The sequence below is a fragment of the Mus pahari genome, chromosome 3 (assembly GCF_900095145.1).
Source record: "Mus pahari chromosome 3, PAHARI_EIJ_v1.1, whole genome shotgun sequence".
NCBI lineage: Eukaryota > Metazoa > Chordata > Mammalia > Rodentia > Muridae > Mus > Mus pahari.
The window spans coordinates 115,197,024-115,220,065 of record NC_034592.1 but is presented as its reverse complement, the minus strand read 5'-3'; the positions used below and the strand labels follow the sequence as shown (position 1 = coordinate 115,220,065).

General features: G+C 44.4%; 1 protein-coding gene across 3 annotated transcripts in view; it reads left to right on the top strand.

Annotated features, from left to right (window-relative positions):
- Slc23a2 (solute carrier family 23 member 2) overlaps positions 1-23,042 on the top strand; it is a 90,013-nt gene that overhangs the window by 25,097 nt on the left and 41,874 nt on the right. For 2 of the 3 annotated variants that reach the window (XM_021192548.1, XM_029536183.1), the window contains exon 2: positions 20,781-21,035. In XM_021192548.1, the coding sequence (XP_021048207.1) occupies positions 20,928-21,035 (108 nt within the window). In that variant the 5' untranslated portion in view covers positions 20,781-20,927. Of the gene's footprint in view, positions 1-11,022; positions 11,101-20,780; positions 21,036-23,042 lie in introns of those variants that run through there. The other variant, XM_029536182.1, reaches the window with a different exon arrangement.

Below are 23,042 nucleotides of genomic sequence, written 5' to 3'. Positions count from 1 at the left end.
CTCCTCCTCCTCCTCCTCCTCCTCCTCCGCGTCTTCCTCTTCCTCCTCCTCCTTCTTCCCCCTCTTCCTCCTTCTTCTGAGACAGGGTCTCACTATATTGGTCTGAAACTCACTATGTAGACCAGACTGGCTATGAACTCAGATCTGCCTGCCTCTGTCTCCCAAGTGCTGTGATTAAAGGCATGTGCTACCACACCTGGCCTCATAGCCTCTTGATCTTCCTTCCTGAGATGCTTGTGCAGTGAACTCTGAAACTTAGGGTTCCCAAAGCTGTGTTCCATTTACATTCTTGAAATGGCTCTGTGAAGGATAGTTTTCCTTCACTTTCCTGTGTGTGCTATGACTATTTTCCATGCTTGGACACTCAACTCTACATATCTCTCCCTACCCACTAGATTTTCGTGAGCACTTCCTTCTTGATTCAGGTCAATCTGTAGGACTGGCTCCAAGTCCCACTGGGGCTCTTACTCATAGTGTAGATTGTATGCTGTGTTTCTCTCATTCACTCCAGACTGTCCAGTTAGATGGGTCTATTCCCACCTCAGTGCATAGACCACAGTCAGAAAGCTGTGTGATTCATCTCGTTCCATTTGCTTGAGACTGTCAGTACTGCACCAGAGCTGCCAAGCTTGTCCTAAACTAAGAACAGACTTTTCATCTTCATGTCTGAGAGCAAGCAGGTGGCAGACAGCACAGGCCTTGGCTTCCTAGCTAAGAGCACCTGCCGTGTTCGGAGCCAGGAGCATGCTTGAGGAGCAGTATAGAAACAACCAGGACTACACACATGCAGAAGGATGTGGGGATCTGCCCCGTAACAGTTTGGAGCAGTCAGGAGGAGTTCTTGTTCTATTGTCATCTGTTCCCAAGAGACCTTACTGTGTTTGGAATTTTGCTTTGAGTTTGCAGTCTGTGTGGTATTGACGTCACCTTCTTACTTTCTGACTATCAAACATGTTACATAAAAACTGTTTATGGTGTGATTCTTAGCAACAAGACAATTAAATATTTACCAAAGAAATTAAGTAGTTTCAGGAACCCTGTAAACTCATGATGACTTGCATAAGGAGAGAAAAAGGATGGCTGGTTGTGTAATGGTGGCCATGAAAGAGATTACAGGTAGGTCAGGACTCCTGCCTTTTCAACTAGAGAGAAATAGTTTTAAATCAGCAAGTTGGTGTTGGATCAGCTATCCTACCATCAGGTATTTACATTGCAATTCATAACAGAAAAGAGTAAAAGTACAGTTATGAAGTAGCAACAAAATAATTTTATGGTTGGGGGTTCACCGCCACTATAGGAACTAACTGTATTAAAGGATTGCAACATTAGGAAGGTTGAGAACCACTGAGTTAGAGGCTTTGTATGTGAAAATCAGTTTCTCAGATGATAATATGCTGTGGTGGTTTGAATGAGAATGGCCCCCATAGGCTCATACGCTTTGAATGCTTGGTCCCCATTGGCGGCAATTTGGAAGGATTAGGAGGTATGCCACGCTGCTGAGCTTGAGATTCCAAAAGACTTTGTGTCATTCTCAGCTCTTTCTGCCTCCTACTTGCCATTTGAAATTTAAGCCCTTGGCTGTTGTGCTGCTGCTCTGCCATCTCGGACTCTGACCTTCTGAAACCGTAAGCCTAGTTAAATGCTTTCTTTTATGAGTTGCTTTGGTCATGGTGCCCTGTCAAGGCAAAAGAAAAGTAATTAAGATATATTCTTTTTGTTATGACTTATTTTTATTTTATGATACTTATGGTCTGTCTATGTGTCTGTTTGTTTTGCTTAAACACATGCATGCCTGGTGCCTGCAAAGGCCAGAAGAGGGCATCAGATCCCCTGGCACTGCAATTGTGGGTGGTTATGAACTGTCATGTGGGCACTGGGAATTCAGATCCTCTATAAGAGCAACAAATGCTCTTAACTGCTGAGTCATCTCTCTGGCTCCCTCCCTTTCCTCCTCCCCCTTCCTTCTTTCTTTCCTTCCTTCCTTTCCTTCCTTCCTTCTTTCCTCCCTCTCTCCCTTCCTCCCTTCCTCCCCTCCTCCCCTTCCTCCCTCCCTCTCTTTCTTTTTTCATCTCTTTTTTTAAGATTTATTTATTTATTATTATATGTGTGTACACTGTAGCTGTCTTCAGACACTCCAGAAGAGGGCATCAGATTTTTGTTACAGATGGTTGTGAGCCACCATGTGGTTGCTGGGATTTGAACTCAGGACCTTTGGAAGAGCAGTCGGTGCTCTTAACCGCTAAGCCATCTCACCAGCCCTCTTCTTTCATCTTATCTTGTGATCTTGTGGTGTTCGTTTGTTTGTTTTGTAAAGACAGGGATTCTTTATGGCTATTCTGGAACAAGCTCTGTAGCCCAGGTTGACCTTGAATTCACAGAGATTCACCTGTCTCTGCTACCCAAAGTGCTGGGATTAAAGGTTTGTGCCACCACACATCCCTACTCTTTCTTTAAAAATAATTTATTTTAATTATGTGTGTGTTGTGGGGAGGGTATGTATGTGCACTTGAGTCTAGAGAGTGTGGAGCTCAGAGGTTATGGATCTCTAGAGTAAGAAGCCCTTTAGAAGATCAGGACATGCTCTTAGCCACTGAGCCATCTCTCCAGACCCAGAGGCTCATAGTCTTTAACATGTAGTGTGGTCGTGAGACATACTTATGTCTCTGAAACAGCATTTTCTTCTCTAATTTTCTAGTGTGTACTTAATTGAGATAAATTACACAATTAGAAGTCACATACTTTTCTGGTAGTGTTAAATAAAATAAAAAGTAAAATTAATTGTAGTCATTAATCTGCGCTGAGAAGTCTACCATTAGATAATACATTTTTGGCTTCAAGCTTTGGAATTTAGGGTTCACATAATGTAAGTCACACTTTCAGGAGCTGTGGAGTAAAATCCATTTATACAGTGTATCGTAGTTTCTACAACTAAAGTGATTACTGCCCTGCCTGTCTTCCTCCCTAGGATTTAAATGTTCTGTGTGTGATCTGCCTCCATGTATGTGGCTGGTGCTCATGATCAGAATAGGAGCAGATCCCTTGGAACTGGGCTTGGGATGGTTGTGAGCTGCCCTGTGGGTTCTAGGAACTGATGCTGGGCTGTCTGCTAGAGCAACAAATGCTCGTAACCTCTGAACCATCTCTTTAGCCTCCTTACCACATTGAAAATGTATATAGTGTATGTGTATATTACACGTTTCCACAATTTGGACAGGCCTTTATTTTTAGGCATTAGTGTTTTCCCATTTGTCTTTAGAATTTTAGTGAGCATTCTTTTTTTTTTTTTTAAATGGAAATATGTATATTTCCAAACTGTGTGCTAGATTTCTTTTCTTTTCTTTTTTTAAGATTTATTTATTTACTATATGTAAGTACACTGTAGCTGTCTTCAGACACTCCAGAAGAGGGCGTCAGACGGATGGTTATGAGCCACCATGTGGTTGCTGGGATTTGAACTCTGGACCTTTGGAAGAGCAGTCGGGTGCTCTTACCCACTGAGCCATCTCACCAGCCCTTAGTGAGCATTCTTAATGAAAAATTTGAGTGTATTCTATTTTAACCTAAGATACATTCTTTAAAATGTACTTTTCATGCTTTTGACTGATGACACTGGCTGACTAGAGACACTGTCTCAGCCAGCACTCTCACTGGCAGGACGGTACATATGCTTTCCAGGTAGAGCTTTGAAAATTATTCTGTCATTTTATTATTTGTTGGTTGAATTATAGAGGCCACAACCACTTTTACATGTTTTATGTTTTTATAAGAATGCTCATGCCTAACTGTACTCCTGTCAGCAGTGTATTGAGACTCCTCAGCACAGAAAGAGAGGTGGGGAAGTCTAGGCCAAAGGAGCCTTCTGTTAGGCTGGTGAGTCTGGAGGACACCAAGTAAGGAGAGGGACAAGGACACAGCTAATGTGACCTCAGAGAGGGTCCTCGAGGGCCAGCTCATCACAGCGCAGCAGGGCTCAGCTGGGAAATCTGTGGCCCTGGAGAATTCTTGGTCATACTCTAGATCTCGTGTGTGCGTGCACTCGCATGTGTAGGGGTGCACACGTGTGTGGCTGTGTGGGCTTGGTGTACTTGCATACACCTCAGGTACTTAGGTTTTCCAGGCATTCTGGGCAGGCCCTATACTACCAACTAATACCTCAACTCTCTCTTCTGCCTTTTTATTTTTGCGATGAAGTCTCAACTGCATTGCTAACCTGCTGTCAACTAGCAGTCTTCCTCAGGAGCCTGGCCTCCAGCTCATGGCAGCTCTCCTGTGACATCTGTCGTGGGGATCCGGAGCTTGTAGAGCTTCCTGTCCTTGGTCACTCTTACTCTGAAATTCCTCTTGCATGCTTTTTCTTAACTGGTCTCTGGTTCTTTTATTTTCCTGTGAGCTCCAAGGTGGTCACATATGTGTCTTCTGACCAGAAACCCAGTTTACTCACAAGCTCCTTCAGTGGGCCAGGCCTGTTATTATTCATTTATTAATGTGGCTTATGTGCAGGTGCCAGCCCGTGGAGGGGTCAGGCCCTACTGGAGCTGGAGTTACATGGAGTCAGATGTAGGTGTGAGCCTCATGATGTGGATGCTGGGAGCCAAAGTCTACAAAGAGCAGCATGTGCTCTGAGTGGCCAAGCAGTCTCTCCAGCTCCAACTGACTTATTTTGTGAGTTTTTTCGTCTGTTGAATTCAACTGGAGATAAACTGGGTAATAAGGTGACATTCTTTTTTTTTTTTTTTTAAAGATTTATTTATTGTTATATGTAAATACACTGTAGCTGTCTTCAGACACCCCAGAAGAGGGCGTCAGATCTCATTACAGATGGTTGTGAGCCACCATGTGGTTGCTGGGATTTGAACTCTGCACCTTTGGAAGAGCACTCAGGTGCTCTTACCCGCTGAGCCATCTCACCAGCCCCCTAAGGTGACATTCTTAATCACATGTTTACAAGTGTTAATTAAATCTCATTTTTATTTTTTAAAAATATTTTAAATTAAAATTATTAAATTTCCTTCCCCTGCAGCTTGTATCCATTAGTCTGCTACCTCAACCCTGACCTGTTCTAGGTCATTAAGTCTTCAAGTATACCACCCTCCCCCAACTTCCTGCCCTCCCACCTGATGTAGGCTGAAGGTTGATGTCTGTAGACATCTCAGCGCACTGTCCTTGTGAGATTATGAAGTAGTTACCTCATTGAACAACACTATATACCCACATCTGTGACCCCCCTTCCCTTACAGGTTTTGAATACAGTTTAATTTGAAGTATCCTGTTTGATTACTAGAAATGAAGTAGGTGCCTATAGGAGGAAGCAGTGCTCAGAACAAGCAGGTTTTTCCCACTGGATTACCATACTGCAGTCACCTGCTGCTGCGCATGCTAGAGAGGGCCTCTGGGCTCCATGTGATTGGTGGTCCTCCCACCCCACCCCCACCCCCGTCCCAACTGGGATAGGATCTGAGCGCAAGGAGGTGAAGTATGGGTGAAGTAACTTCCACCTTACTGTTTCAGTTCTCCAAGTGCTCGTGGGCACACATTCAGTCATACATGCCTTGAGATTATAGATCAGTGGGCAGCGTTAAATGATGCCAAGGAAGGGTGTTTAATAAGCCAAGGCAAACAGTGACCCATTCTTCTCCCGTAGATCCTGACCTTTCAGTGTGAACCTCCCACCGCCCTGCCAAAGGACCGCCTTCCGCTTCTCCCCACAGCACTCCCAGGGTTGGGTTACTTTGCCCAGGTTTTGTTTCTACATTTATTTTAAATGTGCAGCTTGGTTGTCTTTGAAATATGATCATCACAGTTTTCGTGAATATTAAATGTTTAATGGGCGGGGGGACAGCTCAGTAATACTTGTCTATTGCGCTTGAATCCCTGGCACTTAGAGAGCAGGGGGACTATGAGATTTCTTCCTTCTTTTATTTTCTGCCGTGCTGGGATCAAACCCGAGGCCTGCAGATGGCTTTGTATAAAATGTCTCTGCACGTGTGTGGGTGGGGAGTAGTTTGGGGTTTAATATGTCCTAATAATGAAACAGAAACTTCTTTTTCACAGTCTACCCCCACACCCTTCTTCTTCTTTTTTTAAACACACTGTTTAGTACTAGATGGTCCCTGCAGTCACAGGAGAAGGGGAGGCTTTTCTCCCTCAGACATCCCGTCACCCAGAACTGGCAGTGTCTAGCTTTGTGACACGCTGGGAAATGCTGGCTGGGCTTCACTGCCCAGGTGCTGGTTGAGTTATTAATTGAATGAGAGGTAAGGGGTCACCTGCTAATAAGACAGAAGTTTCTGTGTGCGTCAGCATCAGAAGTAAGTTGAATATAGAATATTTTAATACTCTTCTGTATGTTGAAAATGTCCAGAATACATTTTCTTTAACTTTCTGACCCAGTGCTGGGGTTCAGTTCCAGGCCTTGCAAGGCCAGGCTAGCACTCTCCCACTGACTGAACTGTATGGCTCCAGATCGAGACAGTTTTGTTGTTGTTGTTGTTGTTGTTTAAACCTTTAACAGTGCCAGCTAATTATCACAACACTAGAGGGCGCTGTTAGTTAGTGGGTTCTCTGCTTTTGGTGCTTACAGTGGCTCCCCCTCTGTTCATTAGAGCCAGCATAGGTTTTGTTCATCTGATAATCCTAAATTTCTCATATTCTCAGGTTAACAAAAGCACAGGCCGGAAATGTCTGTTGTAACATTTGTTTGCAAAGTCACAGTCAAGCCACATAGGTCTATTAATTTTTAAATGGAAATGTTTAATTACCGTAAGGAATAACCCTTTCCCATAGCAGTTTCCTTCCCACTTACTTTCGAGTGGGTCAGCGTAGTCCAGATGCTCCTCTGTGTCGCCCAGCCCAGCCCGGTTTGTTCCAGTCAGCCCAGTCCCCCTCAGTGTTCAAGCCACAGCTGCTCTTTTACCTCCCACCTCTCTCAGGGGCCACCTTTTAGTTCCCTGGTCTGAACACCACTTATAAAATTACTTATGTTTAAAATTAGAAGCAATGTGTGCAGGAGAGATAGCCTTATTTGTCTTACCTCTCTTGATATGTTTTCTAAATTAATTCTTAGAGAAAACAAAAAACAAAAAAAGATGTTACAGTAATAAAATGAGATGTTTTCAAGTGCATACTCATTTCTTTTTTTAAACTGCATGTGTGTTTGTGTGCATACATGTGTGTGCATGGGCATGTAGAGGCCAGAGGACAACCTTGGGTGCCAACCAGCATGTCATTTCCTTTGAGATAGGGGTCTCTCTTACTGACCTGTAGCTCACCAGTCAGGCTAAGCCAGCAGACCCGCAAGTCCTAGGGACTGTCCTCACTCCCTCCCCAGTACTGGGTCACAACCATGTGGCACCATGCCTGGCTTCTTACCTTTGAAAAGGGTTCTAAGGGTCTAGCTTGGGCTTCCGGTTCATAGTTAGCCCTTTGTTAAGAAGAGCCATTTTTCTAGTCTTTCACATGATGGGCCTAGCCCCTTCTCTCTTGGATGTCCTGAAGCTAGGTCTGTAGATCCATCTGCCCTTTCCAGAGTGCTGCACTTACATGCCACCATGCCAGCTGGTAATTTCTGATGAATTAAATCTTTTCATTGCATTTGTCCAAGTTTAGTTTTCTAATTGTTTTGACTCAGTTTTTTGTTGTTGTTGTTTTTTTTTTTTTTTTTTTTTTTTTTTTTTTTTGTCTTGAATTTAACCCTACATAGTTGGTAAGAACAGAGCTGTTCATTTGCCTCTTACTACACTGAGAGAGACATAAGTAGAGCTTTAAATACAGGCAAACATGGTCAGCACCAGAGTCCCAACACATGAACAGCACAGGAGTCCCACTGTAGAGATGAACAGGAATGCCTCTGGATGCATGGATGCACAGCTTTTCCCTCGACACAGGTGCAGTGTGGGTCTAGCCAGTAGGAAATCATGTGAGGGAAGTTTGTGTTAATCTGTGGGAGTATCATAGTTCATTTGCTATCTCAGCTTTTCTCCAGGATCATATGTGTGTGTGTGTGTGTGTTTGTTTATTTATTTATTTATTTATTTTGTTTTTTTGAGGCAGGGTTTCTCTGTACAGCCCTGGCTGTCCTGGAACTCACTCTGTAGACCAGGCTGGCCTTGAACTCAGAAATCCTCCTGCCTCTGCCTCCCGAGTGCTGGGATTAAAGGCGTGCGCCACCACGCCTGGCTCTCTCTGTGTGTGTGTGTGTGTGTGTGTGTTTAAATAGTTGTTGTTTATAATTATGTGTGATAGGGAGGATTATGCACTTAATTTAAGTCCAGGTACCAATAGAGATCAAAAGAAGGCATCAGATGCACTTGGAGGTGGCTGTGAACCAGCCCATTTAGGTGCTGGCAACTAAAACAGGTCCTCTGCAAGAGCAGTATATACTTTTTTAAATCGCCGAGCCTTCTCTCTAGCCCCCTTAGTTTGTTAAATACATATTTATTTTCATTCCTATTTAGGCATCTGTGTGAATTTATGGCATGTGAATGCCAGTTTCTGTGCAGACCAGAAGAGAGTGTCAGATCCCCCGAGATGAAGTTACAGTGGAAGTGAGCTGTCACTGTGGGTGCTGGGAGCTGAGTCTGGGTCCTTTGTAAGCAACATACCACAAGCATTCTTTGTGGTGGTTTAAATAACAATGTCCCCCATAGGCTCATATATGTGAGTACTTGGTCATTAGGGAGGGCCACTACTTGACTTGGATTAGAAGGTGTGGCCTTGTTGAAGGAAGTGTGTCACTGGGAATGGGCTTTGGGATTTCCAATACTCAAGCCAGGCCCAGTGTCTGTCTTCCTGTTGTGTAGGGATTGGATGTAAAACTCTCAACCAATTGTCCCACACTACTCTCTGCATGCTGCTGTGCTTCCTACCATGATGGTGATGGACTGAGCCCCTGAAACGGAAGCCAGCCACAATGAAATATTTTCTTTATAAGAGTTGCTATTGCTAGGGTCATGGTGTCTCTTCACAGCAATAGACACTGACTAAGACAGAAGTTGTTCTGTTTTGTTTACCTTTTACAGCATGATGCATCCGTTTAGAGAATAGTTTAATGTGTATTGTTTTATAACGGGGTTTAAGAAGTCTGTTACTTAGGTCTGCCCCAATCTTTGATTTAGGTATGTTATTAGTGAGCCTGTGCATTAGTGGCCTCTCTGCTCTTTACCTCTTCTGGGGTTAGAGTGCAGCCTCAAACTTCCTTAGCCTAGCCTTCTGTTTTAGGCAGGGTATCTGAAAATGCCCTGTTTTGACTTTTGTACACAGTGGTCACCTTGCCTGGCCATATAGTTCTAGCCTTTTTTGCAGTTCATGTTCATATGTTGTGGCACTTCATGTTCTCATGAAATCTTAGGGCCAATGCCAGTAATCATAATCATACTTCATTTACTAAAGGAGACAGCTTCTGAGATGCATTCCTAGGTGAGAGGTGTGTGCCTATCACAGAATATACAGTTCTAGCTGCATCACATTACCTCCTACATTCCCTGGCTGTATTAATATGTGGGGTAAAACTCAGTTTGAAAGCAGACCTTTTGTCCCTAGAGTGTCTGACTGTCATCGTCCTGGTTGTCTAGATACAGGTTGTCCCTCTTAGTTTCCAGGAGCCTACTGTGCGTTTGCAATGGCACATTCAGCCCTTCCTCATACTCACAACAGCTAGTCAGTACCTTTTAATGCTAGACCTTAACTTTATTCTATTTGTACCATTTTTGTTTCTTCAAGGTCTATTTAATTTTATGTTTAGATGTGTTTTGTCTGTCTGTCTCTTTCTGTGTCCATCAGTGTGTGTGTGTGTGTCCCTGTCCTGTGAAGTCATCATAGAGGTCAGAGGAGGGCATTGGATCCCTCAGCTCTGGAGTTCCAGTGGTTGTGAGCCACCCTGTGGTGCTTGGAGCTAAATTCTGGTACTCTGCAAGAACAGTTGGTGCTGTTAACCACAGCCCTTTCTCATTTCTGCTTCTCAGAGTTCCTCTACATCCCTGCATCGCCTCTTCTCTGGAATCCCCAGAGCATTCTGACTGATGCTTGGTTCCCTGGGTCCACTGACGCTTAGGTGGGTGGCATGTGGGGGATCAGTGTCCTGGCCCTCTGGGGTCCTGTTCTTCTCCAGGTTTCTCTTGTCCCAGGGGTCTTCTCCTCTGGTCCCATGGCCTCTTTTCCCTCTTCCCACCACCAATTTCGTCAAGGTTGTGTGAATAGTGGCCCTCTTCGCTGCTGTTCTCCTCGTTCTTCTCTCTCTAGCCTAGGGTCCCCTCTTCTCAGGTGTGCAGCTCTGCTGGCAGAGCCTCTCCTGCCTCTCACCTGAGCCTTGTGCTCCCTTTGGTCTGGGCAGTCTACTGTAAGAGATGGGAACAGATGCTTGAATGGCCCAGGAGCGGAGGTGCTCCCTGCCTCACATCAGTGCTGGCGGCCCTGTGATGGAATCAAGACTAGGAAGGGCAGTCTGTCTGTCTGTCTGTGCGGCCTTTTCCTCCTCTGAGACTGTAGTTAGGCCCTGTCTACTACACCCCAGGCACTTGGGTTGTGTGGTTTGTTGTGAGAGCTCATTTTTGTTGACTTTGCTTACTTTGTAATGATGGGTCCTGCCGTGACATCACTGCAATTCTTCGAGCTTTGCAATCTGATGTCTTTGGGCTCTGATAGGGGGGAAGAAAAACTGTCAGCGAGTAGAAGTAATCTCCCTTTCCACTGAGCTGGCAGCAGCAAGGGCAGACTTGCTCATCTGAACTGTTTGAAAAGATAGGTTTTAATTTCTCTTCTTTGTTTGGGTTTGAGAAATAGAATTGCAGCAGCTGCTGGGATTCTATAATAAATACCCAGCTTGCTCTGAATAAGCCTGCTGCAAGACATTTCAAGACCATAATGGAGGCCTGCAGTAACTGCTTGTAACCAGGCGGTGGCTGTTGTGTAATACAAATAGCATTTGATGAGGTGCGGTTAGTTATACAATTTTGGCCAGCTCATGTGGGATATAAGAGCTGAAATTACTTCAGCACCTGAAAGCGGCTCCTGCTGCACCTCAGGACGGTCCCAGACTGCACAGGCGTGGTGGGCCACACACTGATTGCAGGACGGTTCTGTGGATAGAATGAGATTCCCTTGAAGGTATGACCATTGCTCGGTATAAGAGCTCTGCTTTGGGGGTGAGTTCTGAGGCTTATTGGACTGTGTGTCTGAATATGTCTGTGCCTGTTTCTTATGTGCATTTGTGGCCGTGTGTGTACCTATATGGCCATATGTCTGTCTGTCTCTGTGTGTGTGTGTGTGTGTGTGTGTGTGTGTGTGAGAGAGAGAGAGAGAGAGAGAGAGAGAGAGAGAGAGAGAGAGAGAGAGAGAGAGATGCATATACATGTGTTTCTAAGAGATAGAGATAAGACTGTAGGTGGGTGAATAGTTTATAGTTCAAGTTCAGCCAGATGTATTACTAGAAATGTCCACACTTCCTCAGTGCTGTCAGGGATTATTTAAAACTTGGTGACTGAACACTAACATTTTTGCAACTGTCAGAAGGTAGTGCCCTGGTCATACACGTGAGAGCCAGTGCAGAGCACGACAGGCTGTCTGTAGCCATGCAGCGTCACCTGACTTCCTGGCCTTAAGTCCTGTTGGGACTAGCAGGGCTCTGTGTGCTCTGGCTGTTTCCTTTTTACAGCCTTTTAGAACTTTGGAGAAAAGCAAGAATAGAAACAAAAAGAAATGTAAATAACAAATTTCATAAAGAGCTGGGGCCTCTTTATAATGGAGTACATTAATTTTTTTAAAATCCTTACAAATTATAGGTTTTTAGATTTTAAGAAGATTTGGTTTGAGAGTTTAAAGAAAATTATGATTACTGTGGTGTCTGACTCTAAGTGATTCCAGTTTCTGTGTTAGGTCGATATTATTATTATTATTATCATCATCATCATCATCATCATAGGGTTTTGTAATGTTACCATGGCTTGCCTTGAGTTTTCAGTCTTGAAAGCTTGCTTGGGCCGGGCAGTGGTGGCACACGCCTTTAATCCCAGCACTTGGGAGGCAGAGGCAGGTGGATTTTTGAGTTCGAGGACAGCCTGGTCTACAGAGTAAGTTCCAGGACAGCCAGGGCTACACAGAGAAACCCTGTCTTGAAAACAAACCAAAAGGAAAAAAAAAAGAAAAAGAAAAAGAAAGCTTGCTTGGACTTAGAATTGTGTGCCATTGGAAAAAGTACCTTGAAAAGTATTTCTTAGGAGCATTATCCCTGTGGTGGGCATCAAAAGTAATTGCAGTGTAGTTTAGGCAAACCATAGCATCAATCCCTTATCTAGGAAAATCTGCAGGTGAAGTGCAGTCTGTGTGCATGGGTAGGAAAAGAATATGAGACAGGTTTGCAGATGGAGGGGGAATCAAGAGACCTGAGCAGGCAAAAATCTAGCAAAAGTAGGTAGACGTGTGAATAAACTAGGGTGTAAGTAAGTGGAGAGGGGCTCTCTGGGATTATGAGAAGGAGGTTTGACTTTGACGTTTGATACAAAGAAAAGCTGGGAACATCCCAGTGAGGAGTGGGGTGGTACAAAGAGGAGCTCAGAGGGATGGACAGGGTCAGAAATGCTTCTCCAATAGGCATGGCTTCTTTTGGTGGGGAGAAGAGGTGGAGAGCCACCCAGAACTCACTGGTGTGCTCCTCCTTAGAGGGTTCATGGTGCTGCAAAGAGAGGCTGGAGTAAGGGTCCAGTACAGTAGAGCATTCGAGTTGTGGAAAAAGAGAAAGCTGTTTGTAGCTCCTGACAATAAATCAGGAACTTGGGGCTTTCGTTGGCTTGTTCCAAAATAGCTACTAGTCTTCAGAGTGTTGTCCTTTTTTCATTTTAATTTTAAAAATGATTTTACTTTTATTTTAAAATTATCTGTTCATGGATGTAATGCCTGTGGAGAGCAGAAGAGGGCACTCTGGAGCTGGAGTAACAGGTAGTTGAGTTACCCCACAGGGGTGCTGGGAATTCAGTTCAGGTCCTCTGCTTGCTAAGTTTGTGTCAATTCAACGCATGCTAGTCACCAGAAAGGAGAAGTCTCAACTGAGAAAGTGCCTCCATATGACTGGACTGTAGACAAGCTGGTAGGGCATTTGTTAAATTACTGATTGATAGGGGAAGGTTTGGTCCATTGGGGTGGGGTGACCCTTGAACAGGTAGGTGGACCTGGCTTCTATAAAGAATAGGTGGAGCAAGTCCGTGAGTAGCATCAGCTCCTGCCTGCAGGTTCCTGCCCTGGCTGAATTCTGTCCTGACTTCCTTCAGTGATGAACATGATATGGAAGCATATGCCGGTAACCCCTTCCCTGTTTTGGTCGTGGTGGCTCATCACAGCAATTGTCCCCTCACCAGGACAGGTCCTCTGGAGGAGAAGAAAGTGCAGGGGCTTGTGCTGCAGGAAGCCCGCAGGGAGCACGATGCCGCTGTGTTCTCTGAATCCTTGCCTAGCCTGCTTTTGCTCTTTGGCACGAACACACCAACCTCTTAGCCTCAGTTGCTCTGCCTAGGAACAGAGACAACAACCCCTACCAGAGTTTTTAAAAGAGTTGAAGAAAATCATAGTTGCATTTAGAATGTACATTCATTTTTACCTTATTGTTTAGTTAAGGTTTTATTGCTGTGCACAGATACCATGACCAAGGCAACATTATAAGAACAACATTCAATTAGGGCTGGCTTACCAAGGTGGGAGCATGGCAGTGTCCAGACAGGCATGGTACAGGAGGAACTGAGAGTTTTACATCTTCATCGGAAGGCTGCTAATGGAAGGCTGATTTCCAGGCAGCTAGGAAGAGGGTCTTAAAGCCCACACCCACAGTGACACCTATTCCAACAAGGGCACACCTCCAAATAGTGCCACTCCCGGGGCCAAGCATACTCAAACCGCGACACTTACTGATCAATTTTCATGTGACCCTTGCTTTTCAGAAGGATTGGGAGAAACTCAGTTGGTGAAGTGTTTGCTACACGAGCATGAGGACCTGAGTCTGATACCCATGTGGAAAGTGTTCTATTTATAACATGCTTATTTGTATTTATACACTACCGGTAAGGTGGAGACAGGTGGGTCCTGGGCTTACTCGTCTACTCAGGAGCTCCAGGCCTAAGAGAGACTTTGGAAAAACAAGGAGGGCATTTCCTGAGAAATGACACCAATATTGTCCTTGGGCTTCCACATACACCTGTATGCACACATCCCCCATGAACACACTCCGTGTACACCCATGCACAGTTAGCTTTCCATGGGCTTCTGTAATGACTGGTGATTACCATATTGTTATTTGTTTGTTTGTTTTTGGGTGCTAGAGAGAAAGCTCAGGGCTTGTGCATGCAGATACCGCCGGCTCCTCTGCGCGGAGGTGCTCGGAGCCCTACATTTAGGTCTTAATTCTAGCTCTGCCTCTCCTCCCCTTTGATGTTCCAGCCACGAGATTTCCCAGAATAAGCCGGGAGAACAACTGCTAAGTGTTGTTTTTCTCTGTGACTAGCATGCCCTTTAGAAAAAGTTGTTTCCCTAAAAACTGTGAATGCCTTTTATATCCTTGACTCTGTGTCCCTCATCTGCCTGCTGGGGAAGCTGGACTGTCGCCAAGTGCTGTGGAAATGTGGAAAAGGAAGAGGCAATTCAGGAGTGCTTCCGAGGAGGCGGCCGCCTAAGTTCAAATCTGGAAACTAGAGATAGCCTGGAAATCAGACCTAGCATGGCCAGTGTAGATGGCAGCTGGAGCTGGGGAGGCAAACCCAGGATGAGGAGGCGAGAGATGGTTTTATCAGTTTTATTTAAATAGTGTTTGGGGAAGCAGTTTCTGCTGGAAGATTGCAGGCAGACTTAGCATAAACCTTCTAATGTGTAAAGGTCAGTTCCTAGGATACTGGCCTTGCAAGCATGAAGGTCTAAGTCTGATCTCCTAGAACCCAGCCAGGGAAAGGGCTGTGTAAAATAGTCACATTTGTGACCCCAGCATCCCTGGGGCTCAGCGGGAGATCAGTGTAACTTGGAGTTGACAAGTTCCAAGCTCAGTGAGAGACTCAAAAAACCAGGTGGATTATAGTTGAGGAAAGCACTCAGTGTCAACCTCTGGCCTGTGATCCATGTACACATACATGTGTGTGCACACATGGGGGGGTGGGAGGAGGGAGGGAGGAGGGAGACAAGAGTCAGAGACAGAGGAGATCGCTAGTAGACTTTGTATGCATAAGCAAACTGTGCTGACACTTCGATGGTTCTACCTCTTCTCCCAGCTAAGTGAATGTGTTGACCTCCTGTGGGGTGACTGTCACCTCATGGCTTCCCTAGGCATTGGGGCAATGGCTTCTTGAACAATTGTTCCTGCCGGGGCTCTACAGACAGAACCTGGTTTCAGAAGTGGAACTTGCCATGAAACCTGGATCCCCCCTCCCCCCCATCAGAAACCAGGCTTCACCTGATCCTCTTGAAATGCTCTTTTCTTTTCCTTAAAATTTTTCGGACTGGAGAGATGGCTTAGCAGTGAGCTGGCTGCTCTTCCAGAGGACCCAGGTTTAATTTGCTACACCCAGTGGTAACTGCAGTTCCAGAGGTTCCAATGCCCTCTTCCTGCCTCTATGGGCACCAGGCCATACGTGGTGTACAGACATACATTCAGACCCAATAACTAAAAAGTAACTGATCTTTTCCTAAAGAGAACAAATCTCTAAGTTAAGACAGTGACAAAGGGCTACTTACCAGCCTCTGGTGTATGAAGGCGATCCTTTTCATCAAAGCATGGGGCGAGCCATATGTATCCAGGAAGATTCATTTTTGTGGGAAAGACTGCCCACAGTGCAAAGAAAGCATTTTACCTTGAAGCTTACTATAGGATACCCAAAGCTTAGTAATTTAAAAAGAAAGAATTTATCTCATAATTTTGGAGACCAAAAGTCTAAACAGAATGCTGCTAATGTGTGGAAGGCCAGGTCCAGGGCTCCAGTCAGGCCAGGGGTTTGGCTGACTGTAATTACCTCATGCCAGGTGACGTCATGTCCAGGGTCAGGAGAGATCACACAATAGGACTGGAAGCTAAAAGTATGCTGCAGGATTTGACTGCTTTGTTTATAGCATCTCTCATAACTGGGTTTCCAGAACTGTCAGAGTCCTTAGTGTCTTCCCGTTGGCTCCTATGACATCACCACACTGAGGATTACGTCTCCAACTCAGGCAGAACATCTAAGCACCACACTAAGTTGCTCTTATCTTGTGAGTTGTGCTCAGAAATTGCTGCTGTGTCTGTTTTTGTATGTCGCCCTGGCTAGTTTGGACCTTTCTATTTAGTCCAGGCTGGCCTTAACTCCACCCCTGGGTTTTACGCTTTGCCACCATACCTGTGGGATAACAATTCTTCCTCCCCTGGCAAGCTGCTGGCAGCTGGCAGCCTATTTATGAGTTTGCTTGCCCTAGACAGCTGCTATCAAAAGAGAAACAGGTGAGTGAGTTGCCCTTGTATGGTGGGCTTTTCTCACTTAGTCTAAGTAAGTGTATTATGTTTTGGTTTTTGTTTGTTTGTTTGTTTTGGTTTTGTTTTTTTCGAGACAGGGTTTTTCTGTGTAGTCCTGGTTGTGCTGGAATCTTTTTTGTGTGAACAATTTTCCATATGAATAAAGGTTTCTGTGCAGTTTAAATTTTTTTTTTCATTTATCTTATATGTATGAGTGGTTTTGCCTGAATTTATGTCCATGTACCTTGTGCATTGCTGGTGCCTGCAAAAGACAGAGCCGGATCCCTTGGGACTAGAGGTAAGATAAGGAAGGTTGTGAAGGTGCCATATGGGTGCCAGGCTGTAAAGAGCTGCAAGTGCTCTTAACTGCCGAGCCATCTCTCTAGCCTCTGTGCAGTCTTTAAATTCAGCTCTATGGCATTGTTTTTAATGAGTGGATCGTAATTTACCATACCACTAAGCGTTTGTCTTAGTCATTACCTTAGAATATACTGCTGGAAGTAGTGTACTTTCAAGACACATAGCATGTGCAAGGCCCTAAATTCAGTCCTAGGACTCTAGTATGAGCCTTATGATAAAAAAAACCAAATCACCTTCTCATCAACTCATTTTTTCACCAGGAATCTATGAGTGTCTGTTCTCCCCCATGCTTTCATTGAGAGTGTTAGAACAGATGACACCGGCAGAGGTGGCTCTTCATCTCATTTGACTTTAAGTAGGATTCAGACATCAATTGTGCTGTTTGTATTCAGGGGACTGGGACAGGAAGCACACTGTCCTGCTCATTGCACACAGAGGATTATGGTTTCTTTTTATTTGTAAGATTGACTTAGAAAGTAAAAATATTTATATACTATTTTATATCTATTGCATTTTGTCCCTTAATTTTGATTTGTCTCTATACTGAAATCTAAAGAACTTTATATTATGAAATCTATCAGTCTTAATTTAATCTTTAATGATAAGCCAAGAAGAGTTCCCTAGTCCTCATATGTAATTATNTAGTAGACTTTTTTTTTTTTTTTTTAAGATTTATTTATTTATTATATGTAAGTACACTGTAGCTGTCTTCAGACACTCCAGAAGAGGGAGTCAGATCTCGTTAAGGATGGTTGTGAGCCACCATGTGGTTGCTGGGATTTGAACTCTGGACCTTTGGAAGAGCAGTCGGGTGCTCTTACCCGCTGAGCCATCTCACCAGCCCTGTAGTAGACTTTTAAAATCTTAGCTCTTTCACTGATTTTTGTGAGTAGTGAATTGTCTGTTGTGGCCTGGATTACATCCATACCTACCTATACCTCGATGTGCCACTGTATGACTGTTCTTGCTCATTCTTCCAAGAATTTTTCGGGGTATTGAGATTACATTTTTATCAGTTTTGCTTATTGAAAAATGAATCTCCTTGCAGTAGCCCCAGGAGGTCTCTGTTCCAGCGGTCACTCAAATCAAATAAGATTATGATCGCAGACCAGAAATAATTATTGCTTATGTAATAAGAGTTACACAGTGTGCCTGGCATAAAGGCCACTTAACACATAGAAAATGGCTGTTATTACTGTCATTGTCGTCATCACCCCTCAACCACCCTTCCTTCTATCAAGGGGTCAGGGCCCAGACAGCGAAAAGCCTGGTGCAATCTCTGTCCTTTTGTAAGGAGTGGGAAGAGCAGCCTCGACACCCTTCATTAGGGAACTTATCTAGTGCTAGAGTTCTGGAAGATTTTCTTTTTTATGTTAACACAACACACACACACAATTTAAGACTGTTATTTCTTGTGTGTATATGTGGGATTCTGTGCAAGTGTATATGTACCACTTGTGTGTAAAAGCCCTCAGAGTAGAAGAGGTGTTGGGTTCCCTAGAATTGAAGTTACAGCCAGTTCTGAGCCAGCATGTGAGTGTTGGGAAGTTCTCGGCAAGAACAGCAAGTGCTCTTAACTGCTGAGCTATCTTTCTAGTACCCACAATTATTAAATATATTTTCTAATGGTAATAATATATTATTATTTTCTTTTTTGAGATACAGTCTGTCTACATAGCCCTGACTGTTTCAGGACTAACTATACAGACTAGGCGAATCTCCTTAACTCACAGAGATCTGCATGCCTCTGCCTCCCTCATGCTGGAATTAAGGTGTTCATTGCCACACCATTCATTCATTCATTCATTCATTCATTCATTCATTCATTCATTCATTCATTCATTCATGTGTGCCTGAGTGTGGATTTGTAACCTTGAATGCAATGCTTATAGAAGTCAGAGAGGGAGTCAGAGTCTATAACTGGAGTCCCAGTGGGAGCTGGGAACAAGAATAGTGTGTACTCTTAACCTAACCTCCCTCTGGTCATGTGTTATCAGAAATTTAAACAAGTCCCTAAACTTCTCTCTGCCCTTGTCCCTTTCACCTTTTGCATTTCCCCCAGACCTTGGCATTTCCCATGCAAAACAACTCCCTGTGTGGGTGAAGTCATTGATCTTGTGTTAGTACACAGTATCTGACCATGTGGCTGTCCCTGTGAGCCATGCATACCACATTCATTTGTTGTCCCTGTAACTCCAAGCCTTCCACAGAGTGTGGTCTGTGAATTGGAGGGTGCTGGTCAGCATGACCTCCTCCTCCTAAATAACCAGCTCTCTCCCACTTGCGGCCCAGTACAAATATTGCCATTGGAGCTCAAAATCAGCCTTGTTGAGAACTATTTTAAGTAGATGTGGATACGATAAGAATGTAAGTGAGCAGTTTTCACAATGGGAAGGTTTGATGGGTATCTTGGGTTCTCTGTGTTCAAGAATGCAGTTTGGAGTCTGGGAGATGGCTCAGTGGTTAACAATGCTACTTTCTCTCCCAGCACCTACATGGAGGCTAACAAGCATTTGTAACTGCAGTCCCAGGGGATCTGGTGCTCACAACACAGGCTTACAGGAAGGTAGAACACCTATAGACATAAAATTTAGAACTTAGTGGATTAAAAAAATAAGACTGTAGTGTGGCATGCCGGCTGCTGCGTCTTGTTTTCCCTTTCTGCTCTCCTGACTGCCTATGATCAGCTGTCCCGTGCCTTTGCTTACCCACCCCAAATGGAGAAGTCTTTAAAAAAGAAAGTTTCCTACTTGATTCTTACACACCCTTTAGTTTGGTTAGACTTGCTGTAATAGTAAGCACCCTGAGTGTGCTCTGCCCGCTCATGTCAGTCTTGCTTCATATAGAGCCGGGCACACCAGGGCTTGCTGTACTTCTGTACGTGTGCCAGCCCTTGCTTGTTTGCTTTGTGCCGTCTCATCTTTGAAGACGAGTTTTTCACATGTTTGTTAATCCCGGGTGGATTAGCTGTATTGTCCAGGTTATGTTTCGTGGTTTGAAATTGTTTTAATTTTTTTTCTCTTTTGAAGTGTGTCTACCTAATTGTTGCAAGATCTTTCTGCTTTTGAATTTTTCTTTTTAACTTTGGGATATTGGGTGTTTCTTTGTTGGATAATTCCATCTTTTGGATTCTTCAGCTTTGTCGTATCCATCTCAGATTTAGTAGTGGTGATCTCTCTCTTCCCATGCCCTGTGTACCTTCTCTTTAGGTAGTTGGAGGGAGGCCCTGGGTTTTCTTCTGAAGTGTATTTATGTTACCTAGTTAGGCATGCCTGCTCTGACTCAAATTTTGTGGCATTCTAATGAACTGAGAATGCATGCTCTTGTTGTCTTACTTGAAGTCTGCATAGCCATGTAGGTTATTTTTTTTATCTTTTATTAGATGTTGAATGCCTTCTGCCTTCCATAGCATAGGTAGGGGACTTAGAATTATTTAAGTCACCTTTTATTTGTGATAAATTGGCTATATCTGCATTGTCTTAATTTTTTTTTTCAAGACAGGGTTTCTCTGTGTAGCCCTGGCTGTCCTGGAACTCACTCTGTAGACCAGGCTGGCCTCGAACTCAGAAATCCGCCTGCCTCTGCCTCCCAAGTGCTGGGATTAAAGGCGTGCGCCACCATGCCCGGCTTGTCTCAAATTTTAATTAAAATTCATGTCTGTATTGGCACAAGCCACTTTTTAAGAGCCAGATGCCTACAGATATCAGCTGGACAGGGCAGGTAGAGAATGCGTCCATCAATGGAGAATGGTCTATCTGGAAGCTCAGCACATCATAGGAATACCTTAGCTGTTTTTTTTTTCCTTCTTCCTAGTATTCTAATATTTTGACATACCATTTTTCTTCTTTCTCCAGGGGAATGGTGACTGACTGTAGTAAAGGGGGTGGGTTCCTGAAAAGCACTGGTGTCTTGTCAGCTGTTTGGGTGCAGCTTGTACCCGCCTAAGTCTCATGACTTTGTTGCACTGTCTTTGCAGGTGAGAAGAGATGACAGTAACCTCCGTCTAAAAATCCAGCGTTCCAGGTGCTGACAAGCTGCCTTTGGTCTTAAACTCCTGGCTTGACGAAGCCTTCCCTGTAACCACTCCAGGCTAACCGTTGTGTAGGTTGCTCAGCCTTCCTTGATGATGGGTATCGGCAAGAACACGGCATCCAAATCAGTGGAGGCTGGGGGCTCCACAGAAGGCAAATATGAAGAGGAGGCGAAGCACTCCAATTTCTTTACCCTCCCGGTAAGAGTGTCTCCTGCCTGCGGTATTCTGGAGTACACGTAGGACACAATTTAACACTTGTGTTTTCAGTGAACATCGTGGCATTGAAAATCAACCGTCTCTCATGATGTTGTATTGGCTGTACTCTTGGCCAGCCTCAGGGGACCAGGAAGGAAGTACATACTGCTATTAATGTTTTCAAACTATTCCAGTGCTTATTGTATTCTGGAGAGAGTCTTCATTTTCTCTCCAAAATTGTACTGTTAGGAGATGTAGTTCAGATCTAACATACATTAGCTACCTGAAGCTGACTGATGGGTCTTTGAAAATTTTATACAAGTGTAATTTGAACATACTCATCTCCCCCGCCCCCCACCCACTTGCAAAGTACCCCTCGCTACCCAACTCTGAGATTTCCCTTTTGTTTTCTTTTCCCACTGAATCAAGTTTGTGTTGCCCAGCTTGTCTTGGGAGTTGACTGTCCTGCTGTGTGGTTGACCAACCATGACTCACATCATAAAGAAACTTGACTCGCCATCTTCCTGGAGCCATCAAAAGCCAGTAGCTCCTGGCCACATTCTAACAAAGCACGCTGCAGTAGCTGGTACTCAGCAAGAGTTCACATGCTCTTACTCCTCTTTGCTGGGTCTCCTCTGGGTATTCCTGTTGAGTTGTATCTTACCTGGTCCTTTAATGCTACTTGTGACATGACTGTCTCTGGCCGATAGTGAAACTGTAGGCTGCATCCAGCTTTACATAGAGAGGGGTGGATGGCAATAAGGATGACTAATGTGTTTGGTGCTTACCAAGTCCTCGGGTCACGAATTTTCACATCTTCTCTACAAAGAGAGGCTCACAAGCACTGGCTTAGAGCTGCATGCTGTGGTCTCAGTGTGGTCTGTTTCCTCTAAACCTCATTTTGAAATTTAATCCCCATTAGGAAATATGAAGGGATGGTACCAAGTAGGACTTTTAAGAGGAGACTATAGCTCTGCCCTTTTGAATAGATAATCTGTTTGTGAATGCAATTAATAGATTAATGAGCGGATTGGCTGTGAAAGCCAGCTTAGCTAGGTCTCTCCTCAGGTGCAATTCTTCACAGCTCCCAGACTCTTCAGGCAAAACACTAGACACAGCCCCTTGAAGCTGAGTCGGAAGCACAGCCATTTTCCTTCTTTTCTTTTTCTTTTTCTTTTTCTTTTTCTTTCTTTTTCTTTTTCTTTCTTTCTTTTTTTTTAATGTTTTTTTTCGAGACAAGGTTTCTCTGTGTAGTCCTGGCTGTCCTGGAACTCAGTTTGTAGACCAGGCTGGCCTCAAACTCAGAAATCCACCTGCCTCTGCCTCCCGAGTGCTGGGATTAAAGGTGCGCCACCATGCTCAGTTTTCCTTCTTTTCTTTAACCTGTATTTTGTATGTATGGATGCTTTGCCTGCATATATGTCTGTGAATCACATATAGGCAGTGCCTGGATTCCCTGGTGCAAGACCATGTGGGTGCTGGGGACTGAACTTAAAACGTTTTGTTTCTCTCATCTCAGTGATGTGGAACCGGTATGCCCAGAAGCCCAACCCTACCCCTGCAAGACTGTCTTCATCTGGCGGCACCTCACTGTCCACAATAGCTCAACATCAGCTCTGCTCAGAGCCACTTCCTCAACCACCCTACAAGCCATGTTATTAGTGCAGATCAAACCTAAATCACTGAAAGCTTAAAAAGCATTTCAGTGGCTTTGCTTGGCCCCCTCCTGACTCCCCAAGGTCTCCTGAGTTAAGCTGGAACTCCCTAGCCTGACACCAGTGCTCACCCTCCTGTAGAGTATCAGGACTGAGTCTTGTTTGCCTGGGACCTAGACAGCTAGGGTCATTGAAATGAGCATCTGAGCTTTGTGTAGCCCAAGGAGCGTCTAGTGTGAATATGAGTAGACAGAGTCAGAAGAGCAGTTGGAATTGTGAATTCTTGCCAAAATCGGTATTACAGTGGAACCATGTGAAAATGTAGAGTTTAGTGGGATTGGCTACAGTGGAACCA